Here is a 16,682-nt window from a genome sequence, read left to right on the forward strand (position 1 = left end):
CTGGTGTAATTTCATGCATGAAGGGAAGTTGAAAATATAATTATTTTCATTCTGTAAACTTTTTCATCCCTTTTTAGATGGTATCTCAAGAGCTGGGGCAGCATTATTTAATGAAGCAAGAAATGCAGTATTTGGGAAAGTAGCTCAAAATTCAATCAGGAGGATTGCCAGGAATGTTTTCCTGCACCTTCACAACCTGGATCTGGCCTTTCATCTAAGCAGGCAAACAGGAGCACTGTCCAAAACCATTGACAGAGGCACCAGGGGCATCAGCTTTGTTCTCAGTGCTTTAGTGTTTAACCTGGGACCCACCATGTTTGAAGTGGCTCTGGTCAGTGGAATTCTGGTAAGTGTGGTTTAGTCATCATTGGAATTGTCTCATTTAGGAATGATATCTTACCAAAGTCTACTGAATATCAATAATAATTGAATTTACAAGGTGAAAGCAACTACTGTAAAAGAGAGCAAACCATAGTTTTCAAGTATCAGTGTTTTAAACTAAGCTTATTTGAAATCATTTTCACATTTAAAGCCTCTCTTCAACCAGTTGCATTGATGTGGGCAGTTTTTAATGTTTTTCTTCAGGATTGTTGGAAAAATGAAATTAGAAAAGTAAGTTGTGTACACAAGTGTCAAATATACCTAAGTGAATAGTTAAGAAATAATAAAAATGTTGTGGTTTAGTGTGTTCAGGATAGAGGAGGGAGTATTTATTGGCTCTTTCCTGAATACTGATCTGGACTTATCCAGAACTTAAAAGTGAAAATTAGCTTTTGGAAAATAGGCTTTTCCTGGCAGGTTTTAAGCTTAATACCCTGAAATTTAAACTTCTATAAAATAAATCACACTTTCTGCCTTTGAAGTCAGGATCTTTGGGTATTATTTGGGTGTAAAAATCTCACTTGATTATGTATCTCAGAGTAAATGAAAATAAAAAAGGATCTTGTTCTGTTTATTGGCCTTTTTAGAAGGCCAATCAAGTTTGAATGGAACAGAGAAATGCCTGTTGATGTTGGGTTACATTTTCTAACCAGTGGAAGTTGCAGACCAGGCTGGCTGTCAGCCAGCCCTCCTTAGGGCTTTTCTCTCCTGATGTGCCCTGAAGTACAGAAAACATTTCCTAAGTTGTTTTGCAAGGCCATTTATTTCTTCTTCTACAGTCTTCAGCTTTCTTTCAAAATCCTCTGAAAAAGCATGGAAGCAAATACTTATTTGTGAAAACAGCACAGGCATCAGCAGCATTTATGTTTTATAATATGAAAAATAACTTTGCAGTATTATATGCACTAGCTGTTGGTTATTGCCTCCAATCTTTTCATCTAAATCCTTCTTGCTGCTTTTCTTTGAGTTTAAGCCTTTATTTAGCCTTAAGCTGTTCAGAGCAGGGATTGTGTTGGGAGGGACCATCATTTCTTGTCTTAAAATTAGGATAGCTTAGCTGGAGTCAACAGTGAAGTTTGGAAAATGATGATGTTTCTTTTTTTTTATATTATTTTTTTATTTGATTTTAAATCTTGCAGTATTGCAAATGTGGTGCTGAGTTTGCTTTGGTCACTCTGGGGACACTGGGAGCCTACGCAGCGTTCACGATAGGAATCACTCAGTGGAGGTAAGGCAGGCCCTGCCCTCTCAGCCCTCAGGGTGCTCTGGTGCCTCAGCCTCAAAGCTCTGCCCATAACAGAGGCTGGACAAGATTTAGAGAATAAAGTGGGTATTTATTAAAAGCCTTCAAACAGCTACACCTTAGGCAGTCAAAAGCTTCTGCTAAGCTGGATGTCCTGGTTTGAAGGACAGGTGTCTGCTAAGAAAGGCAGGAGCCTCTCTTTGAAATGAGAATGTAAACCCCCTCCCTCCAAATTATTATAATTTGAAATTAAGGAGCTCTCAGGCAAAGATATGGGAATAGGAATGACAGTTGTTTACTAGGAAAATTAAAATAGAAATGCAGGATTACAAAGAACAATCCCAACCCTGCCAGAGTCAGAATCCAAGCTGACACCCGTCAGTCAGTCAGGGTGGTGGCAGCAGTCCCATTCCATGGTGCTGCATCCTCCTGCAGTGGCAGATGTGGTTCAGCTGGAGCAGTGCTCCTGGAGAAGGTGCAGTTTCCTCTGAAGGTGCAGGGGTGGACAGTGATGTGGGAAGGTCTGGTTTTCTTTTGGAATCTAGTGGAAAAGGCTGCTGTGATGTTCCAAATCTCAGTTTTTCTCTGGGTAGGAAAGGCTTGGCTCCTCCCCTGTCTGGAGCATCTCCCAGTGGGATGATGGAATTTTATCAGTCATGCCCTGGGACTCAGTGGCCATGAACAGGAGATATCTCCTGGAGGGAGGATGGGCTGTGGAAGATAAAGATGATTGCCCAGCTGGTTTAAAGATGGCCCATTAGCAGAGAATATGTGCCAGGAGATCAGGGGCACTGCCCCACCTGGTTTAACAGATAGTGATAGAACACAGACTTTGGGGCATATCCTGTATTGCAACCTAAGACACTGGACAATGGTCATGAGTTTTTCAGACAATTAAAAGTCTGGTTCATTTACATACCAGGGATTTATCCTTCAATTACAGCATCAGACAATGAAATCACATTGCCCCAGTTTGCTCCCACCCCCAATTCATTTTTGTTGATATTTTTGGGTCTGAGGCTCTAGAGTGTCCTTGAATTTCAGGCCTAGAGGGATTGTTTTATGTAACCAAAATGTGAAGATACTTAACTAACACTCTGTATGGAGCTTAGAGTTATACACTAATACATTTGAAAAATAGAAAAGCTAAGATCCTAAGGCATCAGTGACTGGATCAATCCCTCCTTTCCCAGGACTAAGTTTCGGATAGAAATGAACAAAGCTGACAATGATGCTGGTAATGCTGCCATTGACTCGCTCCTGAATTATGAGACTGTGAAGGTAAGGCCAGTCTTTACTACCAGGCTCTTTGTCTTCCTTCTGTCAGCCTTAGGGAAGTGAGTCATAAGATTCATCTTTAAAGGGCTGCATATTTGGAGCAAGAGCATATTTTTAAGCATTATTCATTTGAAGAGTAGTGTGTGGCATTGACAGAGTGCCAGGAAGGTTGTTAGTGGGGGCTGGAAAAAAATCTCTTTGTTAATAAAGAGTGAAAAGTTTCTTTCATGGCTGAATCACCTTGACCATCAGTTTCTGCAAAGAGTAAACTTAGTCTTGAAGAGGAGGTTTAGGTTGGATATTGGGGAAAGGTTCTTCCCTCAGAGGGTGGTGGGGCACTGAACAGGCTCCTAGGGAGTGGGAGTGTTTCGTGTCAGGCACAGGGTGGGATTTTTGAGCAGGAGCTGGACTGGATGATCCTTGTTGGGTCCCTTCCAACTCAGAACATTCTATGATTCTTTCCTTCAGTTGTTAGAACTGTTGCAGAGGAGCTGTGTGTCAGTGCACTCTGTCCATACTCCATTTTACAGCCACTTAAATAGTCCAGCATGTTTGTCACTGTCCCATTTACCGTTTCTGTTTCTATTGTAGTATTTCAATAATGAAAAATATGAAGCCCAACGGTATGATGAGTTCCTGAAGACCTATGAAAATGCCTCCCTGAAGACTACCTCTACTTTAGCACTCCTCAACTTTGGCCAGAGTGCTATATTTAGTGTGGGTTTAACAACCATCATGGTGCTTGCCAGCCAGGGCATTATTGCAGGTAACTCACCTGTCTGTAAGCCTAAAATGAGTCTTTTACCTCAGTTCATCCGTAACTGAGGTGTTAGTTTTAATTAACTGAGGATTGATGTGATGTTCATTTTGAGAGGTTTTGGTTGAGAGTTTTTTCCTTAAGTTTTTTTCTATGTATTTCTGCTTCTTGGAGTATTATTAATTCCATTATATCTCTCTCTCAATGACTCTCTCAATCATACTATGATTTTATCAAAACCATTAGAAAAGTTTAGCAGTTAAAGAAAGATCCTAAGAAAATGTCACTTCAGGAAGTTTTTGAAAGGCACTTCTATAGATAAAAATATTTCTGTGGACATTCTACAAAGATCCTTTCTTTTTGCCCTTCTTCCTTCCCATGTTGGCAAGACTCAGTGTATATAGATCCCTGTGCTTTGTCTCCAGTAGTTTTGTTACCAATAATTCACTTTTCTTACACTAATAAGGGCACATTATTAAAAAAATTGCTTCCATCTGTTCTATGGTTGTCTAATTTACTACATAAAGCCTGCTTGATTAGGAAGACACAGTACAAGCTTCAAATACAGAATTGGGATAAAGCTCTGCTAAAGCAAGGTGGTTTTAGAGTAAAAATAATGATGCTTTAAAGACTGTTAACATCCAGAAGTGTTTGAAGGGCAGACCTTTATACCATGTGCTCTTTCTTGCATCTGCTTTGCCCTTTTTAAAGATGCCAGGGCAGGGAAGGGTTACTCTGAGCAGATCAGTCAGTAGGTGCAGTTTATAGCTGTTCTTAGGAAGATTTAGAATAGCTTGAAGCAGGATGGTAGAAATATGGCTTTAAATCATCTTTTTTGGGCCTGTTTCAGCTGAACTGACCTGCCACTTACCTTTAGCTGCTGTGACATCCTGAGTTTTCCCTTGATCAGCCTGTTTGATACTGAGCTGCCCAGAGGTTCTCAGTGTGTTTTAGCAGCTCTGTGGTATATACAGCATGAGGCCTCTCTCTTGATCATGACAAATTCTATCATTTGGATTTGTCTGTAATTGTACTTAAGATTGTCTTTCCTGATTTGTGCTTCCATGTATTATTTCCCCCTCTTTCAACTTCCTTAGGCCTTTCTGTGGATTTTGCAATCTGATGTTGTATGTGCTGCTTGCCTTATTTGCCAGTGCTATTATATCTTTTTAATAGTGAAATCCACACAAATATTTCCATTTGCTTCAGGCACCCCTGTATGAAATTTGGGATGGGGTTCTGGGTTTTGTTTGTTATTTAAACATCTGGGTTTAGAAATGGGATAAAAGAAATGAGGTTTGATTGACTTGATTCTTTCTTTTGGTGCATCCTAAAAGGAAAACCCTTCAACCCTTCCTTATTCTCTCACACCCCTTTTGTCTTAAGGCAGCCTTTCTGTTGGAGATCTGGTAATGGTGAATGGATTGCTGTTCCAGCTTTCTTTGCCCCTGAACTTCCTGGGAACAGTGTACAGAGAGACAAGACAAGCACTGATAGATATGAATACCTTGTTTACACTTCTCAGTGTAGATACCAAAATTAAAGTAAGTAGTAGCTTATTTTCCTAAAGTATCTGAGCATTTAACAGGGCTGTTTGTGGCAATGCCATCATTTCACTGTGTTCTGATCTTCCAGGTTTAATTTCTATTCATGAAAGAGTAGTTATGTGTGAGGTTGCTGTTCTGCCTCCTCTTTAAGTGCAGTTACTGCAATAGCAGTTGATTTTCTTTTTCTTGCAGAGAAGCAAAAATTGCCTCATGGAAGCTGTGTTTGTATTGAGATTTTTTTTATTTAAGTATTCATGCCTCGTGCTTGAATTTTTATTGGTAATTAATGATGCAGAATATATTGCAAAAGAAGTTATGAGGCAGAGTGTTTACAGCAGGAATTTTTACCTCCTTTGGGGAAAAGGAGGAACAAACCAATGTCACTTGTGCAGCAAATTATGATTATTTTCCACATATCCGAGCTGAAGTGTCTGTTTGCCTTTTTCTGAGGTGGGAAAGGGACTGTTGAGCTTGTTGAAGTGTAGGAGATAATTTGTGGGCAGCAGATAAAGTGGCACTCTTCTTTTTCTAGGACAAAGAGATGGCTCCAGCCCTGCAGATCACCCCCCAGACTGCTTCCATCGCCTTTGACAATGTGCATTTCCAATACCTGGAGGGGCACAAAGTCCTTGATGGGCTGTCCTTTGAAGTCCCTGCAGGAAAGAAAGTGGCCATTGTAGGAGGTAGTGGGTCAGGGTGGGTAAATGGACTAAATATGCCAATCAATGCAGAATTTAGTTTCTTGAATGTGGTGCTGCTTGTGTTTGCTTTTGTTAATTCTATTTGTACATCTGTCCCAATTGGAGATTGTAAATGGCAAACCAGGATGTAACATTAACTTCAATTCTTTTCAATTCTAGGAAAAGCACCATTGTGAGGTTATTATTTCGTTTCTATGAACCTCAGAAAGGAAATATTTATGTTGCTGGACAGAACATCCAAGATGTCAGTTTGGAAAGTCTGAGAAAGGCAATAGGAGTTGTGCCTCAGGTATTCCATGTTTCCTCCTCCCCACACAGTCCACTGGAACAGTAATTCTAGCCTATTGTGGTAGAAATTCTCAGTATCTGGCACTGGTTCAGTGAAGGCCAGTCCTAAAGCAGTGGTGTTGCATGGTGACTTTCAAAGGAACTAGACTTTTTTCCCCCCAGGAAATATTATGTTTTTATGTGCATCACCATATAGATCCAATTTCTGAAATGTGTTTAAGCCTCCCCATGAGAAACTGCCTGCAGCTTTAAGTGATTTAGCTTTATAGTTGATTACCACCCATAATGAGTTAGCAAAGTGGTGAAAGTATGCATGACATACATATTTAGGACACAAAATATATTAATCCCTTTTTTTGGGAAAAGAAATTTCCCCAAACACTTTTACCTTCAGGCTGCATAAAGAAAAATACAATCCATCCTGCATTGGTTCTTTCACGGGCTGGGGACGGTTTTGAAGCTGTTGTTCATGGTTTCTTATTTAAAAATGTTCTTCCCACAACTGCAGGATGCTGTTCTCTTCCATAACACCATCTACTACAACCTGCTGTATGGCAACACAGAGGCCACAGCAGAGCAGGTGTATGCAGTGGCCAAGCTGGCAGGGATCCATGATGCCATCCTCAGGATGCCCAATGGCTACAACACCCAGGTTGGGGAGCGAGGACTCAAGCTCTCAGGTTGGCCCCCAGCTTCTTTGGACCCCTTTTGCTGCTTTCCCTGCAGAGTTTAGTCCTCAAGTTTGCTTTTAGCTTATTTGCTTTATAGCACAGAATCATTGAGGTGGGAAAAGATCTCCAGGATCAAGTCCAGCCTTTGATCAAACCATGTCACCAAGTGCTATGTGCACTCTCTTTTGGAACACTTCCAGAGATGGTGACTCCACCACTGCCCTGGGCAGCCTGTTCCCATTCATGACCCTTCAGTGAAGAAATCCTTCCTGTCACCCAACCTGAACCTCCTGTGGAACAGATTGAGGTCATTCCCTCTCCTCCTGTCTCTGTTCCCTGGAAGCAGAGCCTGATCCACCCCCAGCTGCCCCCTTCTGTCAGGGAGTTGTGCAGAGCCACAAGGTCCCCCCTGAGCCTCCTTTTCTCCTGACTGAGTCCCCTCAGCTGCTTCTCATAGGACTTAAATTCCAGAGCCTTCCCCAGCTCCATTCTCTTCTCTGGAAACTCTCCAGCCCCTCAATGTCCTTGTAGAGAGGAGCCCAAAATACCTACCTGCAAAGGCTAAATATTAATATGGAGGTCTGCAGTTTAAGACAGCTGTAGTCTGCAAGATATTCAAAGGAGTGTATTTTCAGGGGATAGTGTTAAATGAGATTATAAGTGAGGCTGGAGGTGCAGTAGAAATGATTTTTCTCATGATCTATTTGGGTAGTGGACTAGAATTGGGAACTTTGTGTGCTTTGGGCCCTGCTGGTGCTGAGGGATGCAGTGGGTGCAGACAGAGGCAGTTCTTAGGGGTGTTTCTTTGTCTGTAGCTGCTGCAGTCAGGAGTCCTGGTGCCTTTGCCATGGGATCAGAGGGTACAGCCTGTACCCAGAACGTGCACACAGGAGAAAGTGTGCATGCTGCAGAAGGGGATTATGCAGAGACCTAGAAGGGAAATAAAATATGTGAAGCACAGATCTGGGTGAGGGAATAGAAGGTGCTAAATAGGTACTGGCAGAACCGAAGAGAATCGTGCTAACAATGAAAGATTTGTCTTGTGCTGCCTGTCTCCCCACACTTGTAATTGCTGGAAAGGATTTGACTGACAATAGATTTGAAATGTCTTGGTGTTTATAGAAGAATAGAATGGTTTCAGTTGGAGGGAACCTTCTAAAAATGATCTAGACCAACCCTCCTGCTGTAAGCAGGAGCATCTTTCTTTCACTAGACCAGATTTCTCAAAGCCTGAACCTTACATTGAGGTTTAGAATTGGATTTTAGGAAAAAATTCTTCACCCAAAGGTTTGATCAGGATTCCCAGGGCAGTGGTGGACTCCTCATGCCTGAAGGGATTTAACAGCCCTGTGGATGTGGCACTTGGGGACATGGATCAGTGGGGCTGGGGGAACAGTTGGGCTCTATGTTCTCGTGGGGATTTTCCTGCCTGAAGGATTCTGTGTCCCTTTCTGAGTCTGGAGCATTGTGTGTGGGTTTGTTGGAGTTTCCTTCTGACCTCCAGACTCCTGTAACAGAGCCTTTCTGAAAATGGGTTCTGCCTTTCCTCCATCCTTGTTTCTGCTGCCACTGGGATGGTCATTAGCACCCATCTGCCAGTGCTTCCACAAAGGTGATGTTGAGAAAGGTAAGGGAAATGGGGTGTTCTCCTGCTTTGTTTGTATTTAATGAAGAAAGATGATGTAAAATACTCAGGAGAAAAAAAATGGAATTCTTTTGACCTCTGTGTAGGCATCTGCCATTGAAAGAACAGCTTCAATTTCTTATTTTCAACAGATAGGTGAGTACTGACAAATCCCAGTAGTAACCAAGCTTCAGGAATGTGTGCAGCCAGGGTACAGGAGTCTCAGGCCAGTGCTCTCAGAGATGGTTGTTTAAAGGATTAGAGATACCAAATGGAAAGGTCTGAGCTCATTCAGTGTGTCTGTAAAAAGCTACTGCTAATTGGAGTCTATAGTTCTCTCAATAGTAGATTGGCTCCCTAAATTTTTATAAAGAAATGCATTGGATTCATTTCAGAATCAGTATGTGGGTTTTTTTTAAAGTTGGGTGAGGCTTCTTCAAATCTAAGGAGAGCACAAAGTCCTGATTTGTTCTGTTACTTTGTGGCAGGAGTAGGGTGAGTAAAAGCTATGTGAATTGAAGTGGTTTTCTTTAAAATCCAGGGGTTTATGTGCACAGTGGAAAAACAAGATTTTAGCTGCAGTGACAAATTTGCCAATTTAAATGGTGATGTAGCATTTCGTGCAGTTCTTACTGTTCTCAAGGATTGATTCATCAAGAACAAAGAATGAAAAACAAGTTTTTTTGGGTTGTTCCAAGCAGAACCCACATCAGTGTTGTCTAATAGATGTGTGAGAGGCAGAGCTGCAGCAGCCCCAGATCCTTGACTTTGTGAGTGGAACAATCACTGTGCTGCTGCCCTGAGTGTGAATGGGGAACAACACGAGACAAGTGGATCTGCTGCAAATATCAGGGATCTGCTTATTGAAATATGTCTTTCAAACATGGCTATTGTCAAGCTGTGAGATTTGAAGATGCTGCACAGGGGAGGGAGGGAGAGCACACTAAAACAGACTGAGTAAATCATACAGTTCTAATTGCTCCTGAGTTCTGCCAAAGACAGTTTAAAATGTGAACTGCAGCATTACCACCAGCCTTTTAAATGGCTTATGAAAGCATGTTCTCTCCTGATAGGAATGGAACATTAACAAGAATATAATGGTATTAAATGGAATGTTTTGAAGTCTTGAATAAAACAAAAGAGGACAAGTGCACAAATGTGACGTGTTTGCATCTCATACCAAATGTTTAGCAGATTTAAGTTGCAAATGCACCTGTTTTCCTGTCTGTAAAACTTGCCCTGAGTTATTCTTGAGTAGAAGTTGTCTGTAAGAATTGTTTAGGAAGGAAACTAGTCTGAAACTTGGTTATATCAGAAATCACCAGGCTGAAGGTGGTTTGCAGTACAATAGTAACTGTCCTTGGGTGAAATTCCCATTATGGGGTGGGAAGTTGGATGAATATCAAGGAGAGACCTGAGAGGCACAATGTGTGAGCAAGAGGCCTGAAATCCAATACAGCAGGTGTGGGCAGAGCAGTGGTGAGAGAAAACTGGATTTGTGTGTGCAGAGTTACTGGATGGAACAGAGCTCAGGCCAGGTGAATGGGCTCCTACTCCCAGGTGTACAGAGTGAGTAACTGCACAGCATTGTTACTCACCTGTGTCAGACTCTTGCCTTGGAGCAGATCCAAAATAGTTCTCTGTCCTGTTCCAAAAGGATGAGCAATCTTGAATCACTAAATTTACCAGGGAGCAGGAACTTGTGTGCTATCTTATGTAACATGTCAGACATTTGTCAGCAGTGACTATGATGTCTATTAAAAATAGGAAAAAACCAATAACCAACCCTCAAAAATCATGTCTGCTGTTGAATTTAGACTACCACAATTGTAACTTCATCTTTTTTCTTTTTTTTCCCTCTTTCCCACTTATTCAGGAGGAGAAAAGCAAAGAGTTGCAATTGCAAGAGCAATGTTAAAGGAGCCATTTATTTTTCTCTATGATGAAGCCACATCATCTTTAGATTCAATTACAGAAGAGGTAAATTAGGATAAAAAAATCTAAAATTTAAGTAATGCAATGGTATTTGATTCTGATACTTCTCCATGTTCTTTTCCTCTCAGAACTCTGCTCTTTTTCAAGTGTTTTCTCAGTATTATTAAGAGATACTGTGTGTAAGCTGTTGTCCTAAAGAGCACAGCAGAGATGCTCAGTCCATTTCCTGAAGATAGTGAGAGATATCAGCTGTCTCTGGGATATTTCTGTTTCCACTCTGGAAATCCCATTTGAGGCTGGTGCAGGTGGCCATGAAGTATGAAGCTTTCCAGTCCACTTCAGAAAGTGTTTAGATGCCATCTAAAAATCATCCATCAAAAAAGTTCAAAAAAGCTCCTAAATAATTGGGACATAATTTAGGACAGTCCTCCCTTGTTTGTTGTGCAGCAGATGCAGGTGAGGTAGTTGTGACCTGCAGTGCTGGTGTTGATTTGTGTTCATTGCACAGCAAGGGCTGTGACATGGATGTGCTGACACAATGACAGGAGCTGCATCAGCCTTCAGAGCAACATCTTTGTGCTTAAGCACAAAACTCTCAGCACCAGCAGTAATTTCCCAAAGTAATGTCATCAAAAATGAGCTAAGCTACAGCTCCATTCACTTATGCAAATTATTGAGTGAATTTATTGACCTGTAATCACTAAATTACTTTAATTTTCCAGATGCAAAGAATCCAGAGGATGAACTCTACATCCATATAGCACAGCACTGAAATTTAGCTTATCTTCCTCATGGGACAGAAATGTCCATATTGCACTCAGTTCTCAGATTTTTTCCTCTCTTGTTTTTCTGTATCTGTGCAAGAGTCATAAACAAAGCAAAAGAGTAGAAATGAGTACAGTAGAAATTCACTTGGAAGTGAAAATGAGGCTTTTCCACAAGAGTAGGGCTGGGAATGGAAATATTTTCTGACAAAAATTTTCAGGGAAATAAAGTGGACACTTCACTTATGGTAGTGAGAGCACAAATTCCTGGTCAGTGCTCCTTGCACAGGGATGTGGTTTGGGAGAGGCCTGGAGCTCACAAAGGAAACTGGCTAGATAATTCCCAGAATTGCTCTGCCTTTGTTCCACATTGGCAGAATATTGAGAGGGATTTTTTTCTTTAACAGTCAAGGTAAAGCATTAATATTGCAACCACGAAGAGTTCTTATTTTCATATGCTTTTACTGCTGTTTGCTGCTTGTGTAGCATGGCTCCATGGGGAAGTTCTTCCTGAAATGAAGTGACACTTCTCTTCCTTTGTCCCTGGGGATAGCTGTGTTTTTCTGTGAACACAAGCTTTTTTTTCAGTTTGAGGCTTTAGCAAAACCACAGATAATTTCATGTTTGGGACTTTTCTGTTTCTCCTGTACATACTCCTGGCTGTTTGTTATTGGGAAGCTGTAGCACTACCAGAGATGATTTTCAAAACTTATTTACAGTAATTTGCATATTTCCAGCAGCATTTTATTTCTCCTCATCTCACTCAGGAGCATGTAAGAATTTGTGTGTATTCCAATCTTGCAGAACATTCTCAAAGCCATGAGGGCCATGGTGCAGCACAGGACATCAATTTTCATTGCCCACAGGTTGTCCACAGTGGTGGATGCAGATGAGATCATCGTGCTGAATCAGGTGAGGGCATCATGCCAGGGGTTGCTTTAGGGGATTCTGTGTGTCCACTTTGAATTGTTACACTCCCACCAAGCTGCTGGAAGTTTTTTCTTTGGAAATGAACAGTGTTTGAAAATTCCAGCCCAAGCTTGGCATGTGTGACTCTCTTGTATCTTGTTATTTTTATGCCTCACTGTTGCATGTTTTTAATCTCATTTTTTGCATGCTTCTGTCAGTTGAAGTTTCCTAATGTGTTCCCCCAATTTATGCACCACTCTGATTGCTCAGTGTCTGTTTTTGACATACATCCATTTTTTTCCTCTTAGTGGAAAAAGAGAGGACAGCATGTTCCATTTCCGTATTGCAGGATTGTTCCACCTAATTATGCTAAAAATCTGAGCACCATTCTCTGTTGTACCTGTAGAAAAGTGTGATTGTTCCCTTTCTGTAGGCTTCTTTCCTAAGAAAAAACCAACATGTTTCCACATTTGATTCCCTAATGTCATTGTTCAGCTGTTACCTCATACTCATCCAAAGTCCAGTTTTTTCTCTGTTATCCATATCTGGCAAATGTCCTTATGATAACTTCATAATTGTTCTTTTAACTGATAATGCTGAAAGTACAGTGCTCTAATCTGCTGATAATAGATGTTAAATTCATCTCTGCATTCATTTTTATCAGTTGCTACTTAAAAGCTTGTGCTCATAGGTGACTTAAAATACACATCTAAAAGCAAATAAATTTTTCTTACAATACATTCAATGATTTCATGGACAATTAGAACCATATGAAGTAGAGACATTTGCTACACAAAACTCAACTTTATATGAACCTGAGGAGGAAGTAGTGGAATAAATCACTTGCATTGCTCTGTGGAGTTTTTATTTGGTTTTGATCTGCTTTGTTTTTTCAGCTTTTGCTGCAAAACCCTCTCCTAAGGTGTATCCTTCCTACAAGTGCACATTACAACATCTCACAAACATTTTGTAACATGTCACAAGGCAATTGGCAGCTTTTTGTTTTCCATGCAAGTTTTCACAGCTTCCCAAGAGCGTGTTTTGTGTTGTAGTGTAACTGTTAAATTAAAAATAAAAGCACAGCCTCGAACTGTGAAGGAGCCAGGGTGCTCCCTTTGCTGAAGGATGGAATTGTGGATGAGGGAGGCAGTGCTGCCTGTGCTGCTGCCATCCCAGCAGGATTGATGTGTTAGCAGCCAGATAAATGAGGCTCAGGAGCAGGGATGAGGCAGGCTCATTGGGGCTGGTTTTGCTTAGCAGTGGTAATCATGGAATCACAATTCCAGCACCTTTGCTGAGGTAAAATCAGAATCATTCCTGAGTGAGTAAACATTGGAGTACTGATACAGATCCTGATGCTGTGGAGCTGAGCAGAGACATTCCAGTTTTGAGGATTGGTCAAGAGTTACTAAAATGCCTTAATTCAAAATCCATTCTCTACTCCAAATTATTCACTTGAAGGATTTAAGTAAACTGCTGTTCTGTTGATCAAGTGTGTGTTTGTTCAGGTTCCACTGGCACAGTTACTAATTGAAGTGCCAAGACCCAATTTTTTTCCCAGCTTGTCCATCAGCAGATGTCACAAGGAGGTAGATTTAATTGTAGATCAGAATTTAGAACTGATATCAAATCCATGTATAATGCCATCCTTTCCCAGAAGGAAAAGTAGCTGGGGAATGAATTAATACATTAGTTTAATTTGAAGTCAGTGAATGTGTCTCCCAAAGTAAAAAATTAGTTTGGTTTTTTGAAGAGTGGTGGCATTTCTCTGTGAGGTTGGAGTTGTCATGGAATTCTCCTCTCCAATCCTTCCTTTGCATGCTGATAGTCAGTAAATCATCTCTGCTCCTGAGAGCAGCCCAGAGAACTGAACTGCTGACACAACTTTCATGGTGGTGATTGCAGTGACACAAGCTACAGGGCACCCATAGAAGCACAGTTTACACTAATTGTTTTCAGATTTGATCTTAGATGTGCTTGGCTTGTCCAATACAAACCCCTCTCTGTCTGCTCTTCTCTTTTAGCTCCTTCATGTGTGTTTGTTACCCAGTAAAGACAAACGTGTTTATTTTGGTACATTCAAGTCACCTTTGCAGGAGTAGTTGAACACCTTGCTCCTCATATAGAGGACCACATTTACTTTAAATAACTCCTCCTGTTTAGATAATAAAACCTTCCATGCTGGTGAGCTTTTGATTTTGTCCAGAAGGACAAAAGGCACCTGCAGTCCAAGAGCTCTTTATTTCCAGCTGACAGTGAGTGCACTGTGCATTCAGTCTTTTCTTGCAGTCTCAAGCTCCTTGTCATTAATAACTGCTCTAATCCATACTGTGACACTGTGGTCCATGGGCTGGCCTGTTCCTGAAGATCTGGGAATGTGCATTTCTGACTTCCTGCCCTTGTTTGCAGGGGAAAGTTGCAGAACGTGGCAAGCACGCAGAGCTCCTGGCAAACCCCAGCAATCTCTACTATGAGATGTGGCACACACAGAGCAGCAAAGTGCTCCACAGTCACAGCCACCCAGACTGGGAGGAGAGAAACCACCAGACATCCAAAGAGGAGGAAAGGAAGAAGCTGGAAGAAGAAATTATCAACAGTGTGAAAGGCTGTGGCAACTGTTCATGCTGAATAGGATCCTGGATCTTGTATAGCAGGTTAAAATTGCACAAGAATACAGTGAAATACAGCTCTTGTTTTTAAGTCAACATTCAAAAACTTCTGGGTTTTTCAGTTTTTGGATTTTACAGTTTCACAGAGAGACATAATTTCAACCAAAGGAGTTCTATTTTTGCATCTTTAGGAATCTCTTAATATTCATCTGCAAGAGCTGAGCTTTTTCAAAAACTTTAAACTTCCCAACCAAGGGTGTAATTTATGGCAATTTTTAGGCTTTGGTAAATTCTCCTGGTAGTCACCTGATGTGGATTATTAAATTGTAAACAGACTTGTCCTTGATTTACATTATTTCTCATCATTGATGGCTGATAAATGCGTCATGTTTTAATTGTAATTGAGCCAATTTGAACTCATTTGCTAGTGAGGAAGATGCCTTTTAAATTCTTCAGTGGTGTTCTGGTTTAAAATCTTCCTTGTAAAGAGTAAGAACAGACTCAACAAACTAGTAGCAAACTAAATATTGGAATTACAGAAGCACCTTTCATACTGTACTATCAGGAAATGGATTGGTATTATTCTAAAGGAAAACTAACAGTATTTTTAAGTGAAAAATAAACAAATCCAAGTTCAGGATTCTATATCTTCAGCATCTGCTGTAGTAGTCAAAGCAGAATGCAGTCACTCTTTCTAGTTCAGTCATGGTCTTAGGGAGCAATTAAGATTCAATAAAGACTTCCATAAATTTCTATTATCTCATTAATGTATGAGAAAATGACCTGGATAATGATGAAAGCATTGCTATAATAATCTCCTCATTTCAACAGCCAAAACTTCTCCAGTGGGAGGAAACCTCAGTCTTGTTTGGGTGGGGGCTGCAGGGGTCATGTCTTCCCCTGTGAGCCAAGGCTGAGCACATCAGCAACAGGGCAATGAACTGCTGGGATCACAGATTTGGGAAGGGAGGAAAAGCCTTGTAAGAGAAACTGCAGCCAGAGAGGGGAGTGGGACAGGGAGAGCAACAGCCCTGCAGACACAGGGCAGGGAAGAAGGAGGGGCAGGAGGAGCTCCAAGCACTGGAGCTGAGATTCCTGCAGCTCATGGGGGTTCAGGATGGAGCAGAGATTCTCCTGCAGGCTGAGATAGAGCCCTGGATGGAGCAGAGATCCTCCTGAGCCTGGGATGGAGCCCTGGATGGAGCAGAGATCCTCCTGCAGCCTGGGATGGAGCTGGATGGAGCAGAGATCCTCCTGCAGGCTGAGATAGAGCCCTGGATGGATCAGAGATCCTCCTGCAGCCTGGGATGGGGCCCTGGATGGAGCAGAGATCCTCCTGAGCCTGGGATGGAGCCCTGGATGGAGCAGAGATCCTCCTGCAGGCTGAGATAGAGCCCTGGATGGAGCAGAGATCCTCCTGAGCCTGGGATGGAGCTGGATGGAGCAGAGATCCTCCTGAGCCTGGGATGGAGCCCTGGATGGAGCAGAGATCCTCCTGCAGCCTGGGATAGAGCTGGATGGAGCAGAGATCCTCCTGAGCCTGGGATGGAGCTGGATGGAGCAGAGATCCTCCTGAGCCTGGGATGGAGCTGGATGGAGCAGAGATTCTCCTGAGCCTGGGATGGAGCTGGATGGAGCAGAGATCCTCCTGAGCCTGGGATGGAGCTGGATGGGGCAGAGATCCTTCTGCAGCCTGGGATGGAGCCCTGGATGGAGCAGAGATCCTCCTGCAGCCTGGGATGGGGCAGAGATCCTCCTGCAGCTTGGATGGAGCAGAGATCTTCCTGAGCCTGGGATGGAGCCCTGGATGGAGCAGAGATCCTCCTGAGCCTGGGATGGAGCTGGATGGGGCAGAGATCCTTCTGAGCCTGGGATGGAGCCATGCTGCAGCCAGGGGGATGCTCCCAGAGGAGGCTCTGGCCCTGGGGAAGCTCCCACTGGATCAGGCTCCTGGCAGGAACCTGAGGGAGAGAGG

The 16,682-nt window shown here is 42.1% G+C and overlaps 1 protein-coding gene across 1 annotated transcript in view; it reads left to right on the forward strand.

Moving 5' to 3' along the window:
- The window catches only part of ABCB7 (ATP binding cassette subfamily B member 7), a 35,660-nt gene extending 20,190 nt beyond the window's left edge, over positions 1 to 15,470 (forward strand). Inside the window, exons 6-16 of the mRNA XM_079318970.1 lie at positions 78 to 346; positions 1,521 to 1,609; positions 2,818 to 2,905; positions 3,494 to 3,668; positions 5,046 to 5,203; positions 5,739 to 5,902; positions 6,067 to 6,196; positions 6,704 to 6,875; positions 10,367 to 10,470; positions 11,994 to 12,101; positions 14,508 to 15,470. Of these exons, the coding sequence (XP_079175096.1) occupies positions 78 to 346; positions 1,521 to 1,609; positions 2,818 to 2,905; positions 3,494 to 3,668; positions 5,046 to 5,203; positions 5,739 to 5,902; positions 6,067 to 6,196; positions 6,704 to 6,875; positions 10,367 to 10,470; positions 11,994 to 12,101; positions 14,508 to 14,726 (1,676 nt within the window). The 3' untranslated portion in view covers positions 14,727 to 15,470. The remainder of the gene's footprint in view (positions 1 to 77; positions 347 to 1,520; positions 1,610 to 2,817; positions 2,906 to 3,493; positions 3,669 to 5,045; positions 5,204 to 5,738; positions 5,903 to 6,066; positions 6,197 to 6,703; positions 6,876 to 10,366; positions 10,471 to 11,993; positions 12,102 to 14,507) is intronic.
- Positions 15,471 to 16,682: the final 1,212 nt, after the last annotated feature.

This window comes from Erithacus rubecula, assembly GCF_903797595.1.
Source record: "Erithacus rubecula genome assembly, chromosome: 15".
Taxonomy (NCBI): Eukaryota; Metazoa; Chordata; class Aves; order Passeriformes; family Muscicapidae; genus Erithacus; species Erithacus rubecula.